This window comes from Phoca vitulina, unplaced genomic scaffold (genome assembly GCF_004348235.1).
Source record: "Phoca vitulina isolate PV1807 unplaced genomic scaffold, GSC_HSeal_1.0 scaffold30, whole genome shotgun sequence".
In the NCBI taxonomy this organism is placed as follows: domain Eukaryota; kingdom Metazoa; phylum Chordata; class Mammalia; order Carnivora; family Phocidae; genus Phoca; species Phoca vitulina.
Window position 1 is genome coordinate 23,265,002 of NW_022589733.1, and position 21,380 is coordinate 23,286,381.

General features: G+C 56.0%; 1 protein-coding gene across 2 annotated transcripts in view; it reads left to right on the forward strand.

The window, feature by feature from the left end:
- The window catches only part of VAC14 (VAC14 component of PIKFYVE complex), a 100,353-nt gene that overhangs the window by 30,933 nt on the left and 48,040 nt on the right, over positions 1-21,380 (forward strand). For both annotated transcript variants that reach the window (XM_032424247.1, XM_032424248.1), the window contains exons 11-13: positions 145-289; positions 560-625; positions 18,323-18,479. In XM_032424247.1, the coding sequence (XP_032280138.1) occupies positions 145-289; positions 560-625; positions 18,323-18,479 (368 nt within the window). The remainder of the gene's footprint in view (positions 1-144; positions 290-559; positions 626-18,322; positions 18,480-21,380) is intronic.

A 21,380-nucleotide genomic window follows, 5' to 3' on the forward strand; every position in this document is an offset into this window, starting at 1 on the left:
GTACCACCTGCCCGCCCCCGACCGCCGCGCCCAGGAGAGGGAGGCGGAGCGTGGTTCTGAGTGCGGAACCGGGGTGGTGCTGCGGCCAGGGCGGAGGGGCGCCCGTGGCTTCAACACCTGTCTCCTCCATGATCTTGCCCACAGCACCGAGAGGGCCCCGGTCACACTCCACCTCGATGGCATTGTGCAGGTCCTAAACTGCCACCTCAGTGACATGGCCATCGGGATGATGACCAGGATCGCCGTCCTGAAGTGGCTGTACCACCTCTATATCAAGACTCCCCGGAAGGTGAGTCCCTGGGCCCGTCAGCCCCGGAGGCCCTTCCAAGCTGGGGGCTGCTTTGGGGTACACCTTGGTTTTCGGGGGCCGCCTCGTGCTTGGTAGGATTCTGGTCAGTGCAGTTCTAGAAAGCCCCTGTCAGGCAGAGGAGTGACAGATGCTGGAGGGGCCGTGGGAGGGCGTGGGGTGGTCCGTGCAGTGCAGTAAGACCCCATCCATGCCGAATCCACTGGTGGGGGCGGCGATGCTCACGGGTGCCCCGGCTTCTCTGCTCTCCAGATGTTCCGGCATACCGACAGCCTCTTCCCCATCCTGCTGCAGACGCTATCGGATGAATCCGACGAGGTAGGTCACGTGTGCCCCTTTCCTTCTGTGCAGGGCTGCCCAGCCTCCCCTTTTGAGTGGCTAATGGGACCTGGTAGATGAGAAGTGCTCGTTTTGTTGTTGTTCTCTTAAATCAGCATCCAAAAAATTGCTCTCTTCCTACCTGGTAAATGTGCATCGCTTCCGGGGAAAGCTGGGTTTAATGCTCTTGGCTTTGGGAACAAGGACTTCCTCCGCCGGCCCTTCTGAAGAGCACTGGGTCAATGCATCAGCAAGAACACCAGCCTTGGGGGGTGGGGGGGACCTGGCTCGACCGTAGAAGGCAGGGGGTGTGGTGGTGGGCAGCTCGGCTGTGGGTTGGGCACCCAAAAGCAAGGTCTGGCCCCACTTAGCTTCCTGGCCATGAGTAAGTCACTTCACAACTCTGCACGTCCGGTTCCTTCTCTTCTCAGTGGGGCAGTGGCAGCACATGGCTGTGAGGGTGAACTGACCCTCGGAAAATGCTGAGTGCCCGGCCGCACGGCACTGGCCCCTCTGGAGTTTTCGTTCTGTTCATTTCACCCAGACTCCATTCTGCCCTCTGGTTTGAAATTGTCCCTTTAAGCTTTGCTGTGTTGGGGTCAAGAGCAGAAGAGAGAGGCTAGCCCAGAGAAGGGGAAGGAGAGCTGGGCCCTGCATCCTTCAGCCCCCTTGGGGAGGCCCCACCTGTCCCCACCCATCCTCGGCAGTGGTCCATTCTGTGCAGTTAGGCTAAGGTGGTTCTTTTTCAGGACTCCCCAGCCTCCCAGCCGAGGGGCAGGATTTGCAGCTGGGTGTTGCCATCAGCCAGGGTAGCATCCCTTCTCTGAGCCCATCCTAGCTCCAGGCTGCCTGTCAGACGCTGGCGGGCTGTGCCTCAACTGGTCCCTCTCCTTCCGTCTTCTGGGCAGCTGTGGGCTCCAGGCAGAGCTGTGTGTACCCCCTGAGGCAGTGGGCACATGAATCCACAGATCCCCCACACTGCCCATTGGGAACATGGGAGTGGACAAGAGCTGGGGGGGTTGGGGAGAGGGGAGAGGGACACTGTTCACAACCTTCTGTGCGTGAGGTGCCTGAGGCTGGTACCAGGCTGTGTGGGGCCCAGGGTAGTTTTCTGCAGCCTGACTTTGCTTTCTTAAACCTGAGCTGAAAAGAGATGCAGACGGCAGGTGTCTGCCTCTCCGTCCTCTGAGGTACTCTGCATTTCCAGAAAAATCCAAAACAGATGGTCTGGGCAGATGCCCTTGACCCCTCCTGCCTGCCCCACTCACGTGCACACGCACACACACGCACACACACACACACACACGGCCTCTCTCTCCCTTCCCCTCAGCACCCCACTGCAGTGTGGGGCCCAGGAGGACACAGCCCGGTTCTGCCTGAGTTAGGGATGACTCACTGTACTCACAGCCCTCATTTCAGGACAGAAAGGGAAAGCAGAACTTTGCTAGGACTTCACTGGAAGCAGCTGAGTTTTCAATCCTTTAAATTGAGTTGTTTAATCCCATGCAGCTCTCTTTGCTCGTGATGGGTTTCTGTGTGCGTGTGCATTTACAGGGAGCAGGAGGAGACGCAGTCCATTAAACAGCTCTGTTCGGGTTGCGGCTGTGGAAACGCGATTTGCTGAAGTGCCAAATGTTCTCAGAGCTTTGGGCATATCTTGTGGGCCCCTGCCGGGAAAGGATTGCACCTGCTCTTGGGGCTCAAGGGGGGCTGTTGCCGTAACAAGAGCAGAGAGTCCCTGCTTTCCCATCTCTCCAGGGAGGGAGTTGGGGACCATGATAATCAGTAATGAGTCCTGATTCTGCCCTATCCTGGTTCTTCACCACATCACATTCCTAAGTGTCCCCTGCCCAGTCTCTTTGGCAACCTTGAGGGCATACTGTGTACTTGGCAATGGAAATACAGCCATGAACAACACAAAGTCCCCCTTCTCCTGGAGCTTCCTTTCTGGGATATCTAGAAATCACTCTCTCGTGGGTTTTCCTAGTTTTTCCAAACACAGCCCTGATCTGAGTCAGAGCTCCCTGAGGTTTAAGACCCTGAAAGCCCATTCAGTCAGATCAGGTCACAGCCAGACTGGTGGGGAGAATTTAGCCACAATGTTACATCCGGCCAAGGGGCCTCAAGGTGCAGGTTATCCCACTGTTTCGGGTGATTCTTTTTTTTTTTTTTTTAAAGATTTTATTTATTTAATTGACAGAGAGAGAGAGAGACAGCATGAGAGGGAACACAAGCAGGGCGAGTGGGAGAGGAAGAAGCAGGCTTCCGGCTGAGCAGGGAGCCCGATGCGGGGCTCAATCCTAGAGCCCCGGGATCAGGTGATTCTTAACAATAGCTTGTATGAAGTCGTTCCTGTGCCAGGAACTATGCTGGACCCTTGATTCGTGGTATCTGGGGAACCCTGGACAATTCTGTGGGGAAGTACTGTCGCTCTTTCTGTTTTACAGTTCAGAAGACTCAGACTGAGGGAGGTAAAGTACCCCCCAACAGCTAGGAAGTGTGAGGCCAAACTCAAAAGCAGATCTGTTTGACTCCAAAGCTCATCCTCTTATTCACTTAACCATCATGCCTGTGTTCCACCAAGTGTTTGTCCCAGCTACCCACATCAGAACCACATGGGAGGGGGGGAGCTGGTGTTTATAGTTGTATCATCATCCCCATTTCTGGCCGCCTTCTCCTGTTCCACAGGTTCTTAAGAACAGTTCTCCATATGGTGAGCTGTGGAGAGCTGTGTATATCCTGCAAAAGCTTCAGCCCCCAGACCCTTTGTCCATTTTCTTATTGATTTGTAGAAGCTCTTTGTATATTGGGGACATTATGTTTGTCATTGGTGTTGCAAATATTTCTCTCTCCCAGTATGATAAACTCACATGCTTCTCACGCTTGGTGAGAGCCACTGGCCTCAGGGAACAGAGTGTGCCCAGGTGTTAATGATGCAAGAGCTGGGGGCAGGGAGGGGCAGAGCCTCAGAGACACCACCATGTTCCATAGTCCCATTGGCACTTGGCCTTGCTGGGGTGTCTTGCCTGCTATTGTCGCTCTGTTCTACTCCAGCGATACTTGGTAGTCCCGCCCTCCTGGCACCCTCGGTTGGTTCTGTTTTTCCATCATTCAGGATAAGTAGCTGTTGCCTCAGTGTCTCCTGCTCCTTGCACACTTTATATGAAAATCCCTTTTGTCAGAAAGAATTTGCAGGTGTCAAATTAAAATTCTTGGCACCAGAGAAAAAACCCTCCCATTAGCTAGAGATCCAATTACATGTTTTTAAGTGAAAATGCAACCCTGATTTCAGTAGCATGGAATGTAGGGTGCATGCTCAGAGCTTCCTGCTGGACCCTGGTAGGGAGGTGGGCCTGCTTCTTCCCCTGCCCGGAAGATGCCAGTTGTCGGCTACCTCTTAAGCCTGCAGCTGCCTGAGTGAGCTCCGCCCATGAGCACCAGAGGACGGCTCCTCTCAATGTCCTTGAAGGTGTGGCTGGTCCAGAAGGGGCCTTGGGACCACCCTGACACCTCACCCCCAACCACCACTGCCTCCCAGCCTGCACTCAGAATCCTCGGGGTGTAAAGGTGGGTGTGCGTTGTTATACATCTGTCCAAACCCATAGAACATACAGCACCGGGAGTGAGCCCTAAAGTAAACTGTGGACCTTGGGTGACAATGATGTGTCAGTGCAGGTTCACTGATTGTAACAAACGTGCCGCTGTGGTGGGGAACGTCGTTATGGGGGAAGCTCTGCGGGGGTGAGGGCAGGGGTATGTGGGAAATCTCTGTACCTTCTGCTCAATATTACTGTGGACCTAAAACTTCTCTAAAAAATAAAGTCCACTTAAAACAGTGCAGAAGTTTAAAAAAGAAATCTCAGTCTCAGAAGAGAGCTAGAAGGATGCCTGGTGCACCTGAGAGGTGAGAGGATGTAGCGCGCACCCCTCCCCCACCAGACAACTGGCCACCAGACCTGAGCTTGCCTTGCAGCTCTCACCCTCTCCGCCAGGGACCTTGGGCAAGGAGGCTGACCTCTCTGGCCTATGAAATGGGGCTCGTGATGTCCACACTTGCCTCACAGGCCGTTGTTAAAGGAGATAGCATAGAGCTCCTGGGCCAGATTCTGGCCCGTCATAACTACCTGTCTGTCATGACAAGCGCTTCAGTGGGAAATTGGCATGTCGCTGCCTTGAACTCTCCCACCCAGACGCAGAGCTTGTCCCTGTTTCTGTAAGTCATTTTGTAAAGCTTTCAGGTCTTTTTTGTAGGTCTTACTCGTTATGAAGTTTATTTTCAGTATTTTAAATTTTGTTGTGATGTTGAGTGGCATCCCTTTTCGGTAATATTTTCTCCCAGGTGACAGTGCAGCTTGATGGCTTAAGAACACAGGCTTTGGGGTCAGGCAGTCCAAGAGTCTGGTCCTGGCGCATCACTCGGTAGTTGGTTAACCTTGATCTTGAGCAAATGAGCTGGTCTCTCTGACACCCGGTTTGCTTATCTGAAAACTGAGACTAATGGGAGAAGCACCCTCCCAGGTCTGGATTCCCCAGTGAGAATTAAAGGAGGTCACGGGTGTAGAATACACGACATGTGTGAACACACGGTAAATTCTGGCCCCTCTGATGCTGGTACTCATTTCCATCAAAATGCAAAGGTACACATGGGAATCAGGAAGATAGGCTCTGTTTTTTCCCCACATCCTTCCTGCCCCAGCTTCAGCAGCAAAAGCTGGAACAGAAGCTGGTCTCTGTTCTGTTCCCCTGTCTTAGGACCATACAGGCCCCGTGCCAATGGCCAGGTGGGCGGGCTTCTTTGGGGGTTCATTGTCCTTATCCAGCCATAGAAAAACCAAGGGGAAGGCAATGAGCAGCAGGACCAGCACCCCATTCTATACCTTCTCCCTTCCCCACCCCCCTCCCTCAGGACCCCCAGCTCAAGTCAGTGGGCTGTGTTCGCAGCATTGCAGGTGGAAGGGAGGAGCTGGGTGCCCTGGCTCCAGGGGAGAGAAGAGAAAGGGCATCATCGGCAGAGGGCCTGCCTCGGGGCCTCTGGCTGCCACAGCCGCTTGCTCAGAAGCAAGCCTCAGAGTCTGTGGAGATCCAGAAGGGCACACCCCGCTGGGGCCTCCAGAGGCACCTTGCCCAGGGTCTTCTCACCTCTTGGAGCCAAGGTGACCTTAACACTTCAGAGCAGAGGTTCTCAACCCGGGAGAAATGCCTTCTTCCCCTCCCCTAGGCTCAGAGGAACCATGAAGAGAGATTGCTGAGGGGAGTTTATGGCTCACGTGGCTGACGTACAAGCAGAAAAAAAGAATGAGCACCCCCTTTGCCAGTGAGGAAGCGTGGAGGGTAGGACTGTGAGGGCGGCAGGGGCAGCAGGGGCAGGTTCCAGGTCAGGAGCCCGTGTGGTCGGCTCAGGCGCCGTGGCGGGCTGCTGTCGCCAGTGATGGGGGCTTCTCGTAAAGGTCCTTCGAGCACCCCGCGAGAGCTGCGACATACCCCTGGTCCAGGGTAACCGGGGTCTTCCCCGTCCTCAAGCCCGTAGCACGCCTCAAGAGCGTCCAGCCCCGCGGGGCAGGGAGCCCGGGGGCTGCTCTCACCTTTGCTGCATCCTGAGGGAAAGGGGGGCCGTCAGCTCTGTGTGGGTCAGTCTGCCAGCCCTCTGGGCCCTCAGACACGGCTGGCTTTGGGCGGGGGGGCAGGAGAGGATTTCATTTGTTCTCATGGTCCGGGTCCCAGGAGCAATGGAGAGGTTCTCCAGTCTCTCAAAGGAGACAGCTCACCGGGCTTGCCTTTCCCAAGCACTCTTGTCACTTTGGTGTGGTGGGTCGGCCGCTTTAAAGGGATTTAGTTAGTGACAACAGGGCCTTCAGCATGGGGGTCTCACCCAGGGGGAGGCCCCAGACTGAGATCATCCCCATGGGTTCCTCTTCTTACTCAAGGTCCAGGCTGACTGGGGCTGTGCTCTCCTGCCCCCAGGGGAGGGAAATCAGCCATCTCTCAGTGTCTGCCCCAGAAATGGGGGCTTCCACTTCATTAGAGCCCCTTCGTTTGAGGGCAACTCAGAGAGCTGATGGTCTATCCAGCACCCCCGCCACTGGCTGCCTTTGGAAACCACAGCGGGTGCTGGGCTCAGACCCCCGCATCTGTGGAAGGAGGCTGGGAGCAGGAGAGGGCAGAAGGCGAAGTTTATGGGGCGGATGCCCTATTCGGAGCACATTGTTTCTATTGTGACCACTCGGCCTGGCGCTCTTGGACTGGTTTTCATTATCCCCAGTTTGATTTAAAAGGACATCCAAGTGTGAGGAAGGTAATTTGCCCAAGCTCATAACACCAGGAGCCAGAAGTTGGGTCTGTCTGGTTCCAGAACATCTAAAAGCACACAAGAGCTGACCTCGGTGCAGAGCAGGATTCCAGGCGGGGTGGAGGCACAGCTTCCTTCAGGCTGGCCCCCTCTCCCCTCTTCAGTTCTGAGTATTGAATCCTGACCTGCCCTGTTGGGCTCCCCGCCCTCCCAGGGCCCATGCCGAAGGAGGGGTGCTGGCCGCTGGGTCGGTGAGGGGGAGTGGGAAGTGGCCTGGAGAGGAACAGAAGGACAGGCCTCTGCCCTGCGCTGCCCACTCTCCGGCAAGTCCCCGCACCTCCTTGCCTCCATCAAGTGCAGTTGGCCTGGTCTGTGCTCGTCCCATCCAGCTCTGACTTTGTGTGGTCCTGACCCCACTCCGTGGAATACTAATGGGGCCTGCTCTCAGTGGACCGTCTCCCAGAAGAATGGGGTTTGCTCCTCCTCCTGAGATCCCTGCCTCAGTTTTTCTTTCACTCCACTTTTCATTGCGTCCACTCTCCAAAACAAACAAAAACAACTCCTCCACCCCCCTCCTCAGTCCCCAAGATTTCTTAACAGTCAGGTCACGCCATCAGGTCAGATACCAGCCAGAAAACCAAGGGGCAAGATGTTGGGGGCCAAGAACTTGGCTCCTCTTGCCGAGAGTCCCCCCAACCTGGAGGAGGTGAGCTGGGTCCCGGCAGGGACAGCCCAAACAGGAAAAGGCCCTTGCCTGCCATAGCCTCCCCATGCCACCACCGCCCCCCTCCCCCCGCACCCCTGGGGCCATGCTGAGGACACAGGGCACTCGTCCACACGGCTCTCTGTGGCTGACGCTGCAGCTTCCTTTGGGGGCTTCTGAAAGAGAGAGAGAGAGAGAGAGAGGAGGGAGGAACGGGCAGGGAGAAGGGCAGCAGGGACAATGCGGGGTTGCACTCAGTCCCCAGCGCTCGGACCCACAGCCCAGCAGAGGCACCAGCAGTCACCGCTAGGGGTCCTGGAAGGATTTGATCTTCTGAAAGGAGTCCTGGTAGCAGGTCATTGCTGGGGAGGGGAGAGGACCGCCACGGTGATGGTTCCAGAATTGCACCCGTGAGAAAGGCCGCCAAGTGAAGGGGGACCCAAATAACCACAGCCGGCCTGGCAGCATTCTGCTCTGGGGAAGGCAGGTCTGTGTGCCCAGAGCATCTTTAACGTTTCTCTCTGTGCACTCCTTCCCCTGATATGCGGGTGAGAACCCAAAGCTGGCACAGTAACTGGTGGACATGCAGGGCAGGGGGCCTGCTGCCTGGTACCCCTGGGCTCACGAGGAAGGCAGAGGTTGGCCTGGGAAGGGTGGAATAAGGGAGAAAGCTGGCTTCCCCGGTGAAGGGCCCAGCAGCGAGGGAGGGATTCCACAAAGCGAAGCCAGTTGGGGACTGCCTTCCCCTGGGACAGGGCTGGCGGCTCTTGTAAAGCCAAGCTGCAGGGATGAGTGGCCTGCAGGGGTGAGCACACTGCCTGGCCCTGGGCCTGACTGCCTGCCCCCCGCCCATCTCCGCATGAACTCAGGAAGTGATCCGTAATCTTACCTAGAAAGGCCCAGGTCCAGTAACCCAGACATCAGCCCCACGGTGGAGCCATCCACACAAGGGCTGCTGTCAGAATCCTCTGGAGCTTTTTAAAACCCAACTGCTTCGGCCTCAACCCAGACCTCCTGAATTGTTCTCTGAGGTCGGGCCTCGTTGCCTGGGTTTCTGGTATTTTCCATTCACTTGCTGCCTGCCAGACCCTGTGCTGGACATCACCGAGCGTATATGACCTTAGCCCATCCTACAGCAACCCTTCCTGGGTCCTTCTGTTGTGTCCCCCACTTCACTGAAGCAGAAACCAAGGCTCAGAGAAGTGAAGTAACTTAGCCAAGTTACTCAGCTTAGATGCCCCGTGAAGCCTTGTCTGTCTCACACCACCCCTCCTCCTGCACATCAAACAGGTCCCTGTCTGTGTATCACAGCATCCTGCGCCCTCAGACCCTCCCAGAGCCCTTGTCACACTTTGGGGGGACAGAGGTGGATGGGGAGCCGAACACCACCACCGCCAACCCCCGCCCCGGCCGGCCCCACCCCGCTGGGCCCCCCGGCCCTGCCACAACAGACCTGCCTCCTCAGGGCAGGGTACGCGTTAAGCAGAGGCCTGGAGGAGGGGAGACAGGGAGCCCGGCGCTGCTGTCCCAGTTGCCATGCGCCAGTGCCCGGAGACAGCCGGCCCCTCGGCTCATCACCTGGTAACCGAGTGCTCACGGTGTGTGTGTGCTGTTCCCATGCTGCCTGGAGCACAGCAGGCCCTTCCCCAGCCTCTGGCTCGCTCTCAGGGACAACGTATAACGCTGAGAGATGCACCCCCAGCCCCCGGACAGGGGCCTGGCGGGAGGCCGGCATCACCAGGAGGGAGACCCAGGGGTGAGGGGGCGCCCTGGGGGGCCTTGGGAACTGGCCTCCAAGCTGTCTCACCCGGGCTGGCCTTTCTCTTCTCCTCCACCCTTCGAGGCTAGAATGGTTTAAGCAGCCAGGACCCACACTGTGCTGTCACTCTTAGTGGGTCTTAGTACGCATCAAGTGCTGGCCTTTTGCATAGATGGCACAGAACTAGGCACTTAGGGAAGGATTTCAAAGTTTATTAGAAATGAAAGGAAGGGGAAGGAAGGAAAAAGAGAGGGAGAGAAAAAGAAAAGAAAGTCTTGATCCCTATGAGCATGTGTTCAAAGTCAGGCCAAAAAACGAGATATAATCCTGCTTTTTGAAGTTGTTTTTGCTTTACTAAGACCTAAAAGGTTTTTAATCAGAGTGGCTTTCTCAATGGGAAATAAAAGAGATCCAAGCCTAAGCAGTCCTTCTCTCCCGCCCCCAAATCTAAATTTCTGGCAGTGCTTTCCTTGCTTTTGCTGAAGGCACGGCCGAGGGACCCGCCCCCCAGGAGATGCTGGGCTTGGCCCGCTCTGACCCCGTTGTAGCCATGAGCTTTTCTGGAAATACCACCCCTTTCCCAGGCCTGGCCAGGGCCCGATTGCTGCCTTCTGCAGCTCAGGTTTACTCTGCATCCGGGACAGGAGCCTCAGCCCTGGTGCTGGCTGCCGCTGGCTGCCTTCCCCCAGAGCTCCATTGGTTGACTGCTCTGGGGTCTGTGGGAGATCCCGTGGCCTTCCTCGGTACCCGCAAGGGGATGCTTCCTAAGGTCAGTTCCCTGGCTGACTCCACAAGCCGCAGGAGCCATTCTGTATGTGGTCAGGGACTCAAGAGGCCTGACCCGCTGGGCCTGTACCCCTTGTGAAGGAAATGGACAGGCTTCTGTGTGGCAGGAAGCAGAGGGCCCCAGGGCTCCATGGATGCCCAGCCTCGGTGCCTCCACACTTAATTTCAGCTCCACTTCCCAAGAACAAGGAGCAGCCAGACCTGACCCAGATCTCAGGCACAGCCCTGTGGCCCCATTGCTCCGGGCAGAGGCATCAGATAGCCTTGGCCGTGGCCCGTACCGGCCAGACCCTAGCCCCCAGGGCCTTCAGCCTGAATTCACCTTTCCTGCCAGCACCTAGCTGTGTCCCTTGGAAACACTCTTGCGGCTTCCTCCTGACTAGGACTGGAGAGGGCCCAGCTCGAGAATTTCCTTCTCTCCTCACGGGGCTGGAAGGCAGAGACATTTGACATCTGGAGCCTAATCAGCTGACCAGGGGCCGAGCCAAACTTGTGACAAAAGTTTCTCAGAGATAAGTGGGTAGGGTGAAGTGGGAGGCCTCTCCATCCATCCCCTTGGCAGGAGCTATTCAGATCCATCCACATCTTCCATTTCCTGCCTGGCGCTGCCGGTCAGCAAGTATTCATTCAACATCTGCTCAGTGCTTTGCCCTGGGACTTCAGAGTCAGGAGCCTCAGTAGGAGGCCAGGACGGATCCCCAGCCTAGGGAGTTGGCCTCGTTCAGCCCTGGGTCTCCAGCCATTCCCGGGGCGGGGGGGGGAGCACAGCCAGGGAGAGTGAAAGAATGGGGCCTTCCACAACAAGGGGTTTTCCAGGGCTGCTCTGTGGACAAGGTGTTGGGACAGGGAGGGCCTGGCCAACTCATAAAAAAAAAAAGGACACCAGCGCCATCCTAGAGACCCGGTCCTCGGCCTGCTGGAGTACAGTGGGTGACAGCCTGCAGGTGCCCCGTCCAGATGGCGACTTCCCTCCCACGCTGAAATATGGCCTTTGCCGGTGTCAAGTCACCTAGAAGCAAGGGCTTGCTCAGGAACCCTTTGGCCTCCTTGACCTTGCTCCCCGAGCCACAGAGGGTAGGCCGGCCCCCCCCCCCCCCCCCCCCCCCGGCCTTTCTCTCAGAGTTGCTTTGTCAGATGTTTCCCGCTCCCAGTTGTCACCGACCCTTTCACTCCACTGATGGCCAGCTCAAAGCTCACCCCACTCCAGGACCGGGGACCAGCTGATGTGCCTTCCCCACCACCACTCTCCTCCATCCCCAGCCTGTTGCCATGGCAACTGCAGGCACTCCTGCCCCTGCAGAATATTGCTTTCTTGTAACCTTCTTCCTCCTCCCTCTCCCCCCACCCTTTCTCTCACACAAAAAGAAAGCACAAGTGTTTTATATTCATTTTGCAAAAAGCTGTGTAGCGCATACTAATTGGCGTGGCTTCCTCCTACTTTCTTTGAGCCTTGCCTCATTCTCCGAGCCAGGACTACAGGCCAGTGTAGGCTTGGGCCCCGCCAGCCTGCTCCTGGGAAGGGGTCTAACTCTGGTTTCCAGGGGCCGAGCAGCAGGCCTTTCATCCAGGCCTTGAGCCAGTGCCCCACAAGCAAGGCTGCTGAGGTCGCTGTGTCCTTGTCCCAGACCTTCTTATCCACAGACCAAGGGGTCTCCAGGAGAGGTGGAGCACCCAAACCCTGGCCTGGCACAGAGATTCAAAGCCAGCTTCAGCTGGAGGGCAGAGCACGGCTCCCCCTTGGTCCGTGTTGCTTTGTCCCAGCACCCACCCCCACCTTAACATCGCCTCCCTGGACCACTCCTCACTCCCTGGGCTGAGGCAGAGTCCTGGCCCAGGCCTTTGTCAGGATTGTTGCTCCGTGGCATCTGGGATTTGCTGTCAGCTAGGAGAGAGCCAGCATCTGGACTGGACGGGCACAGGAGCCCTGGAGTGGCTCCCCACAAATCCCCCACGCTCTTTTCAAGCCATTCCTTGTCCTCCATTTTGGCAGCCCCTTCATCTCCCTGCATCTCTGCTATTCTCAGACTCCCATTTGAAAGAAGCAGGAGGGTGCTGTGTGTGTGTGTGTGTGTGCGCGTGCGCGCGCGAGAAGGCCTACAAGTACACGTGGTGTTCCCCAGGGAGGGCTGTCTGTCAGATTTTTGCCAGTCCCCGGGGACCAGAGACAAATCTTTTGATACATAAGCACTAGAGGAGTGGCTGGGATCATTGAAGGAACCTGTAGACAACATTTCCGGCTTTAATTGTGCAATTGAAGTATAATTTGCATTCATTTACCATTTGGTGTTAAACTTTCCAAAACAAGAGAATTCAAAATGTGAAATACGCAGTTTTGCTGGCTACTGCTCTCCAGTGCAGGAGGAGGAGGTGGTACGAAGATGTCCACGCAGATTCTCTGTGGTAGAGAAGTGAAATCTGGAGCCCTGCACGTATGCGTTGTTGTTCCTGCCCAGTCCCTGAGCCAGGACCACTGGTCAAGCTCAGCTGTGGTACCAAAAATCTCCTAACAGAAATGTCTCCTATAACGATGCCAACCTCGCCAGGGCGAAGCTCTGTTAGCACATAGGAGGAAACAGACTCCCCGTCACCTGCAAAATCAAGTTCAAACCTCATAGATCGTGGTGACCTGCCCCTCCTTCTGACTTCTGCTTGATTTCTGGCCCTGCCCCCCTGTTAGATAACAAAACTTCAGTGGAGTAAATTTTAAAGATCACAGTGGCTTTATTCGACAATTCAGGAAACAGGCAGCAGCATCCCCATCCAGCAGTAGAAAAAAGCTGTAGGAAAGGAAAGGTTTTTAAAGGCAGAAGGGGGGCGGAGAAAGAAAATTATTTGCAAAGAATGCGTTGTTTCAGGCAAGGTCGCCTTTCTAAGAGGACCGGAAGGGGTCTTCCAGGAGGATTATCTCACTAGTGCTGACCAGGTAGTTCCGTGTTGACTGGCTACAGGTTGAAACTGCAGTTAGGTTAGGTACTAAGTCTTGGTTTGTTGTCGTGGGAGTTAGCCCAAGTGACTCCATTTTGGGCCTGCTGTCTCCTATGTAACACCCAACCCCATCCCATGCCCCACTCCAGAGCTAGATCAAAGCTTCCGTTCCTGGAATGTGCCCGTGACTCTGATTCTGTGCCCATGAAAGGCTTATGCTAGTTAAGAGAATGCTTCGCGTGCCTTTCTCTAGCCCTGGTTCCCTGGCAGACTGCTGCTCAGGTACTTCTGAAGCTTCCTGCTCCCCACAGGCCAAGTTGCACATACACTGCATTGTAAGTGTTTGTTGACCGCCTGTCTCCCTCCCCAAGGTCACTGTCAGGAGAGGCAGGGCCATCCTGGTTAGCTTCACATCTCCAGTCAACACAGGCCCTGGCCCACAGTGGCTGCTGGGGTGCTCAGTGGCTGCTGGGGGAGAGGTTAGAGGGGTGCAGCTAACTGACTGCAAGTCAGGGTCATCTGACCACTAAGCCCAGTGTAGCTTATCGGGCTCTGGTTTGGGGGCCAGAGCTGTGTCTGAAGTGGACTCCCTGGTCCCTTGAGCAGGTCACTTGCTGCAACGGGAGACTGACAGCAAATGAGGGCATTAATTCTAGCTGGAAGTGAGGAGGGCTTCCTCCTCCAGTCTCCCGGTCCCCTGCAGCCTGGCCCCGGGGGCCACTCCGAGGGTGGGGGCATCTCACGGGTCAGGCCTCTCAGGTGCTGGTGGTTCTTCGCGAGCATCTTTTCTATTAGGGGAATAAGTACCCGCCAGAAGCCTGGTGTGGGCCAGTGTGGCCCTCGTGGGCGGGCAGGGGGGGAAGTAGCTGAGTGCTAGCCTGGCCCCAGCTGTCCTGCACTTTCCTCACCTGCCACGTTTGACCACCAGGATTTGCTGCGGAGAGGACAAGAGGACGTGGGCCTCGGCCCACCTGCACAGCCAGCCCTGAGAGGAGTAGCCTGCAGCTGAGGGCTGCAGCAGGGCTGGCACATGCCGGAGATGTAGGGACACAGGTAGCCTCCCTGAGTGCTCGCCGCCCTCCGGGGAATCAGAAGCAGGCGTGAGATCGTGGGGGGTCAGCGAGGCCCTGCCACCTTGGGCCATGGGCACAGCAAGAGCCAACTGCTCTACACGTACCACTGGACTGGGATTTAGGGCGCCGACTTGGGGTTTTGACTTTTCTTTTTAGATACAATTCACCAGGGGCGCCTGGGTGGCTCAGTTGGTTAAGCGACTGCCTTCGGCTCAGGTCATGATCCTGGAGTCCCGGGATCGAGTCCCGCATCAGGCTCCCTGCTCGGCAGGGAGTCTGCTTCTCCCTCTGACCCTCCCCCCTCTTGTGCTCTCTCTCTTTCATTCTCTCTCTCAAATAAATAAATAAAATCTTTAAAAAAAAAAAAAAAAAAAAGATACAATTCACCAACCATAAAATTCACCCTTTTAAATATACAATTTAGGGGCGCCTGGCTGGCTCAGTTGGTGAGCATACAACTCTTGATCTTGGGGTCATGAATTTGAGCCCCATGTTGGGTGTAGAGATTACTTAAAAAAATAAAACCTTTAAAAAAAGTAAAATATACCATTTAGTGGGTTTTAGTATTTTGACAAGGTTGTGCAAACATCACTATCTAATCCCGGCACATTTTTACCACCCCAAAGAGAAACCCTGTACCAATTAGCAGTCACTCCCCATGTCTCCCTCCCCCAGCCCCTGGCGGCCACAGGCTCTGCTCTGTCTCTGTAGATTTGCCCGGTCTGAACATTTCACATAAATGGAATTATCATACAGTATGCAGCCTTTTGCATCTGGCTCCTCTTACTTAGCAAATGTTTTCAAGGTTCCTCTGTTTTATAGCATGTATCAGAACTTCATTCCTTTTATTGCCAAATAATAGTCGCTGGCACGGATATGCCATATTCTATTTATCCATTTATCAGTTGATAAACATTTGGGTTTGTGATACTGTGATATAGAGTAAACAATACGTATTTGGTCTTCATCCCTCGTTCTGGCACAGAGCTCCTAAAACCCTTGGAATTTCCTGAGTGTTGAAAATAATAAAGGTGACTTTTGTTAGGTTATTGAGGTGACTTGGATGCCTAGAAGGATGGGGGGCTGGTTGCCAGGAGAACCAGCCGTGTGATGAGAGCGTTGAACTTTCAACCCAACCTTCGAGGAGGAGAGAAGGGCTGGAGGTTGAATCAAAGGACAACAGCCAGTGATTTCATCAGCTAAACCTACATAATGAAGCCTCTGCAAAAACCCGAAAGGATGGGGTTTGGAGAGCTTCCGGGTTGGTGACCGTATGGAGATTTGGGGAAAGTGAGCCCCAGAGAGCACAGAAGTTCTGTGCCCCTTCGCATGTACTGTGCCCTCCGCATCTCTTTTATCTGGCCGTTCCTGAGTTACATCTTTTTATAATAAACCGGTGACCTGGTCAGTAAAATGTTTCTCTGAGTATAAGCAGCTCTTGCAAAGGAATCAAACCCAAGGAGGGGATCGTGGGAACCTCTGCTCTGTAGCCGGTCCTCAGAAGCACAGGTGACAGCCTTTACTTGTGATTGGCATCTGAAGTCGGGGGTTCAGGGGTGGGGGGCAGTCTTGTAGGACTGAGCCCTCAACCTGTGGGATCCGCTGCTACCCCCAGGTAGGTGGTCAGAATTCAGTTGAATTGTAGGACACCCCAGCTGCTATCAGGAAAAAAACACATCAGAATTGGCATCAGGACCTGAAGGTTGTTTCCCTTTTCTAGGCGTGGTGGACACTGATGCTGTGAACATTTCTAAGTCCTGTATGCGCACGTTTTCGGTCCTCTTGGGTGAACACTAGGGGTGGAAGTGTACCTATGGTGACTTTGTTTAACTTTTTGAGGCACAGTCGGCTTGCTTCTTGCCTCACTGTTTGAGTGAGTCATTCCCCCACCCGATTCCCAGGTCACCCTTCACTCCCTGCCCTTTAGACAGTGACTTGCTTGGACAATTGAGCGTCTTGAGTGCATGGCCCGTGCTCGGGCCACTCTCGCGCGCGGAGCGCTGCGCTGTCACCCGCCTAGCTCTCTGTTCCCCCATCCCACCCTCTCCCTCTGTGTCCACTTCTGCCACCGCTGAAGTAGAGAGCTTCCTGGGGAGCAGATGGCCTGGGCCTCTCTGCTTCTGGGCTGGACCTGCCAGGCCCCCAGCTCTTGGCCTGGGCACAGGGGCAGCACTCGTTCCTGCCATCTGTCTAGGCTGCTTAGCAGCCACGATCTTCAGCCAGCATGGATCCATCCCCTACAGGCCCAGCAATCAGAATGTTCCAAATATACCCATACCTGTGCCTGGAAGGGCAGGCGAGTGTGGGTCTCCGCGCCAGGCCATGGGCAGAGGCGTGTCGGACTCACCTGCAGCCCCAGCACCCAGGCCAGGCTGGCACTGTGGGGGCTCAGGCGGTGCTGAGAGCCGGGGTGCAGCGAAGGAAAGGGCAGTTAGACAGGTGGGAGGTGACGTGTGTGTGTGTGTGTGTGTGCGCGCGCTGCGTCCAGCCTGAAGGAGGCCGGAGCATGGCAGGATAGGGAGCAAAACCACTGGCTCGTGGGACACTTGAGTGCTGAGCATGCTGTGCTGCTGGGAGAAGGCCCAGGGGCCAGGGCTGGCAGAGAGCATACCGGAAGTGACGACTGGGGCCGGGCGGGAGGACGCACTGGCGTGTCGCTTGCACTGAGACAGGAACCACTCTGAAGCTTTGAGGAGAGGGTAGTAGCTTTGTCTTTTGTTGTTGTTGTTTTAGATAAAATTTGCCCTTTTAATCAGTTCAGGGTGCCTGGGTGGCTCAGTTTATTAAGCATCTGCCTTCAGCTCAGGTCACGATCCCAGGATACTGGGATCGAGTTCCGTGTCAGGCTCTGCTCAGCGGGGAGCCTGCTTCTCCCTCTGCCTGCCCCCCGCTCCTGCTCTCCCTCACTATTTTTCTCTCTCACTCTCTCTCAAATAAATAAAATCTTTAAAATATATATATATACATTTCAGTGTTTTTAGTATATTTACAAGATCGTATGACCATCACTACTATCTCACTCTGGAACATTTTCACCATCCCACAGAAAGCCCTGCAGTAGCCTCATCTTGACCGTTGTCACCATATTCCAGCCAGCTGGTCTGTCCTGGTGCACACAGCCCATCCCCCCTCCATGGCCCCAGCCACGGGTGCTCTGTGTCACTGCCGTAGGTCCAGGACCAAATCCCACGGTTTCCATGGCAATTCACCTGTTCCCCAGTCAGCCATCCATGCCCAGCAGGCATCCACTGAGTGCCACGGACAGTCCTGGGGGCACGCCTGTGCTAGGACAGGCACGTTCGTCTTCAGAGCAGAGATGAGTGGGGGGTGGGAAGGGGCAGGCAGCCCTCCCTGCAGTGTGGTCAGGGCCCTGCTGGCTGTTGGTGGCAGATGAAGAGCAAGAGGAGATGGGTGGTGTGCGGGGCAGCTAGCTTCTAAGGGTACGGGGGCTCTGGGTTGTGAGGCAGCCCTGGGGAACCTTGTGACATACAGCACTGATTGGAGCTCACACTTAGCTGTTCTCCGTCCTCAGCTCTGTGTCTTCCCTGGAAGAACTCAGGCAGGGGTCAGGCCTAGGAATAACCATCAAGGAGGCAGCTGAGAATTGAACAGCACGTCTAGAAGTTAAGAAATCCACCATCTTGGAGGCCAGAGTCCTGTTCCAAATGTAGAGGGTAGCCTGGAGTCACCTCTGGAGAAGGATCTGCTCTGTGGCCTGGTGGTGGGCTGAGCTGTGGCCAGCACACCAGCAGTGTGGCCTAGTGGGCACTGTTGGTCCCAAGGTTAACCTTGGAGCATGGCCAGCCCAGAAGCCCTGGGATGCACACCACACAGACCGAACCCAGATGCCTGAGTCTCACATCTTCTGGGGACCTGTCAGGTCCCTGCTTAGGGAACTAGAGAGAAGTTGTCATGGGAAAGCTTACTCCCATGCTTTGGACTCCAGCTTCTTGCCTCCACTTGCCCCCATCTTCTGCCTGCCTGTGTTCTCTTCAATCCGTATCTTCTGCAGAACTTTCTGAGCACTGTTACAGCCATAGTCTTGGTGGCTCTCACAGCCTGTCACCCTCTGCAGACCCCTCCCCACCCCCTGGAGGCAGCTCTCTGTCTCTGACCACAGCTCTCCAGAGGCCCTTGTCCTTCATCCTTTGCTTTTCTCCCCCAGGTTATCCTGAAGGATCTGGAGGTGTTGGCAGAAATTGCTTCCTCCCCTGCAGGCCAGACGGATGACCCAGGCCCCCTTGATGGCCCTGACCTCCGGGTCAGCCACTCAGAACTTCAGGTGCCCACCCCTGGCAGAGCCAACCTGCTGAACACTCCTGGTAAGTAATCCCCTTCTGGTTACAGCCTCAGGGGGCCTGGGAATGCTAGTGCCCGGTCTCGTCCTAGACCAGGCGCTCTTTGGGCTGCCGCTCTTGAGCCCCGGAGCTCTGCTAAGGTGTGAGCAGTCAGAAGTTTCCTCTGCTCTCTGAGAGGCAGGCAGACCTCACCCTCCTGCTGCCTCCCCACCCCCATAAGAGGCCCTCACATCCCCTTTTCCTCATCTTCCTGCACCGTTCATACTTTTGAGCCAACAGCTAAATATAAAACCATCTGAGTCAGCTGATTGTCTCTTTTGCTGGGGCAGCGTCTCCCCAGGCAGGGATCGGGGGCTTTGGAGCCTTGGGCCTCACAGGTGGAAGACTAGGCAGCCATTTCCTTCCTCATCGGGGAGCTAAAAATAGCAAACAACATGGCAGGCAGCCCAGGCAAGAGAGGGGATAATTCAAACAGGATGTTTCCAGGCAGTCCTTGGACATGAAGGTGGCCATGGTGTTCCTGGGGCTCGCCCCTCAGGGTCCTTCCAAACAGCAGGTGGCTCTCCTCCCTGGACCAGTGCAACTCCCAACTCCTCCCTCCCAGGCAGACGCCGGTTCCCTCCAGTGACGTGATCCTGGGAAATGCCAAGGATGCAAGTTGATAGGAAAGTCCCCAGCAAATCTTGGGTGTTTGCCTGGGGTGTCTCTTTGTCTCCTGAGTGGTTCTTGACAGCCAGTTAGAAGGTCCTAGATGGCTCCTCCTTTGATGCAGAAGCCAAATGTCAAAAAGATGGAGGACCTTGCAGCGGCAGCTTCCCTCCTGCCACTCCAGCAGGCGGCGCCCCCGGAGGCACTCTGGTACCCCGCCCTGAGAGCACCTGCTGGGTGGAGCCGCCGGGGGCCCTGCTGGCCTGGCTGCGCCCCAGGGCTGCCAGGCCGAATCACAGAAGGCCCGTGCACTGAAGATGTCTCCCTGGTGACATGTGAAGTCAAGGGCTCCCCCAGCTCCTGCAGTGGGGTGTCACATAGGACCCAGGCTTCAGGCCACTGCTGCTGCCCGTGATCTGCCTGCAACTGGTCCCAAGTGTCCACCTGTTTCTGCCTGAAGCAAGGAAAGAGTAAGGGGCTCTGGTAGCAGCCCAGTTTCCTTCTCTTGTTTCCCCAGGATACAGTGGCTTCCTTGCCCAGGAGCCCAGTTTCCTCCAGGCAGTCAGAGGCCACGGTTGGGAGGCTCCCACATCCTGACCCTGGGACCCTCAGGGAGGTCCCCACCCTCTGTCCCGCAGCCCGGGAGTCCGTTCTCCATCCTGTGTCCCACGTCAGTGCTCGGGGTCAACCCAAAGTCCCTGGGACAGATGGCAAGAATGCCAGAGGTTGAGTGTGGGCGCCGAGCCATGGTGTGGGGGTGGGGTCCCACTGAGAGGGGGAGGAGCAGCGGCGAGGGGGTGAGGGTGAGAAGTGACTGCAGGAGGGGCAGAGCCAGGAGAAGGCATCCTGTGGGTCGGAGCCAGCCCTCACATCTCCCTCCCCAGGAAGCAGTTGTCCAGAATCTTCTCAGAGTGAGAGAAGCCAAACCTGAGGCAGCGCAGCCTCAGGCAAGGGAAGGATACCTCCGTTTCCAGGACTCCCCAGGATCTGTCCCTCTACCTCTGAAGTGTGTTTTCTCTTTCTCTGGGCGCCAAAAAGTTGATGACTGAAGTGCTTACTCATTATCAGAGGGATGGGCTGGAAAATGGCCTGGGGCCCAGGTCTGCTGGAGAGGGCAGGGCATGTGCCCTGGGGAGGCCCAGACCGGGAGCCCCAGGAGGGGCCCTCTCAGCCCCCGGGGGGCAGGAGCTGAGGGGAGTCTCAGATGGCTAGGTGCTCTGAACCCTGGCTCCTGGCCCTGCCGAGGTGGGTGGGCTGCTAACGAGGCTGAGGTGGGGAAGATTTGCCCCAGCTCACCAGGGCTGTAGGACTGGCTCACATCAGCCAGGGACTCGCCCTGAGTTCATAGAAAAACAACCAAGTGTGCCAGGTGGGAAGAAATTCCATCCTGGAAAGAACACTAAGGAAGTGCCTACAGTCAGTTATCACCTCTTGCCTCAAGGACCCACAGCACCACGGGCCGCGTGCGCCTAGCCTGAGACTCACATGTTCGCTGCAGAGAGTGGGAACCACACATGCGTGCGTGTCCACAGCTGACACCAGATTTTTCAAATGGGTGCGTGATTTTTAAAAGGTCAAGTTCAAACTAGTAAGAGAAGAGCACAGGAAACCAGGGCTGGGCGCCATCCCCTCTCCTGCTTCGGCTGCCTTGGGGAGGGCACTGGCCAGGCCCCAAGGACGTGGGGGGTGGCTGTTTTGGTCAGAAAGCATGCAGGAAGTGTACACTCATTCATCTGTGGGCTGCTCTTTATCCCAGTGCTTCTCAGGCATGCAAGAGGGTCATTCTTTCTGTTTCTATCCGGCCGTGCACGTGGACAGAGGCTACAAGGCCAGACCCTCTTCCTGTTTGGATTTTGCTTTCCTCTGGCTCTCTAGGGCACAGCTCTGAGAACTTGCAGAGTGCTGTGCTATGTCCCTTTAGGGTAGAGTCCACCACCCCCGCAGTAAAGGGTCTTTCTGGAAAGCCAAGGAGGCAGGGAGCCGAGCAAAGATGAAATCAGCACATTTGTAGAGAACCAAACAGCCCTGCCTGCTCACTGGGTCTGTAAAACTCAAAAGATTTAGCGTGAGGGTTGGGGCAGCATCACCCACCTGGGAAGCTGCCACGGGCGCCTAAATGCACCATTGCTGCAGCCCCCGGGGTCCGCAGGCGGAGTTGGCCGCACGGGCCGTCCCTCCCACCGGGCCCAGTGCACACGTCGCTCCCTCCAGTGGAGAGTGTGTGGGCAGCGGCGATGGTCTGCTTCTCCCACCGCCGCTTCGTTGCTGACCTCCACA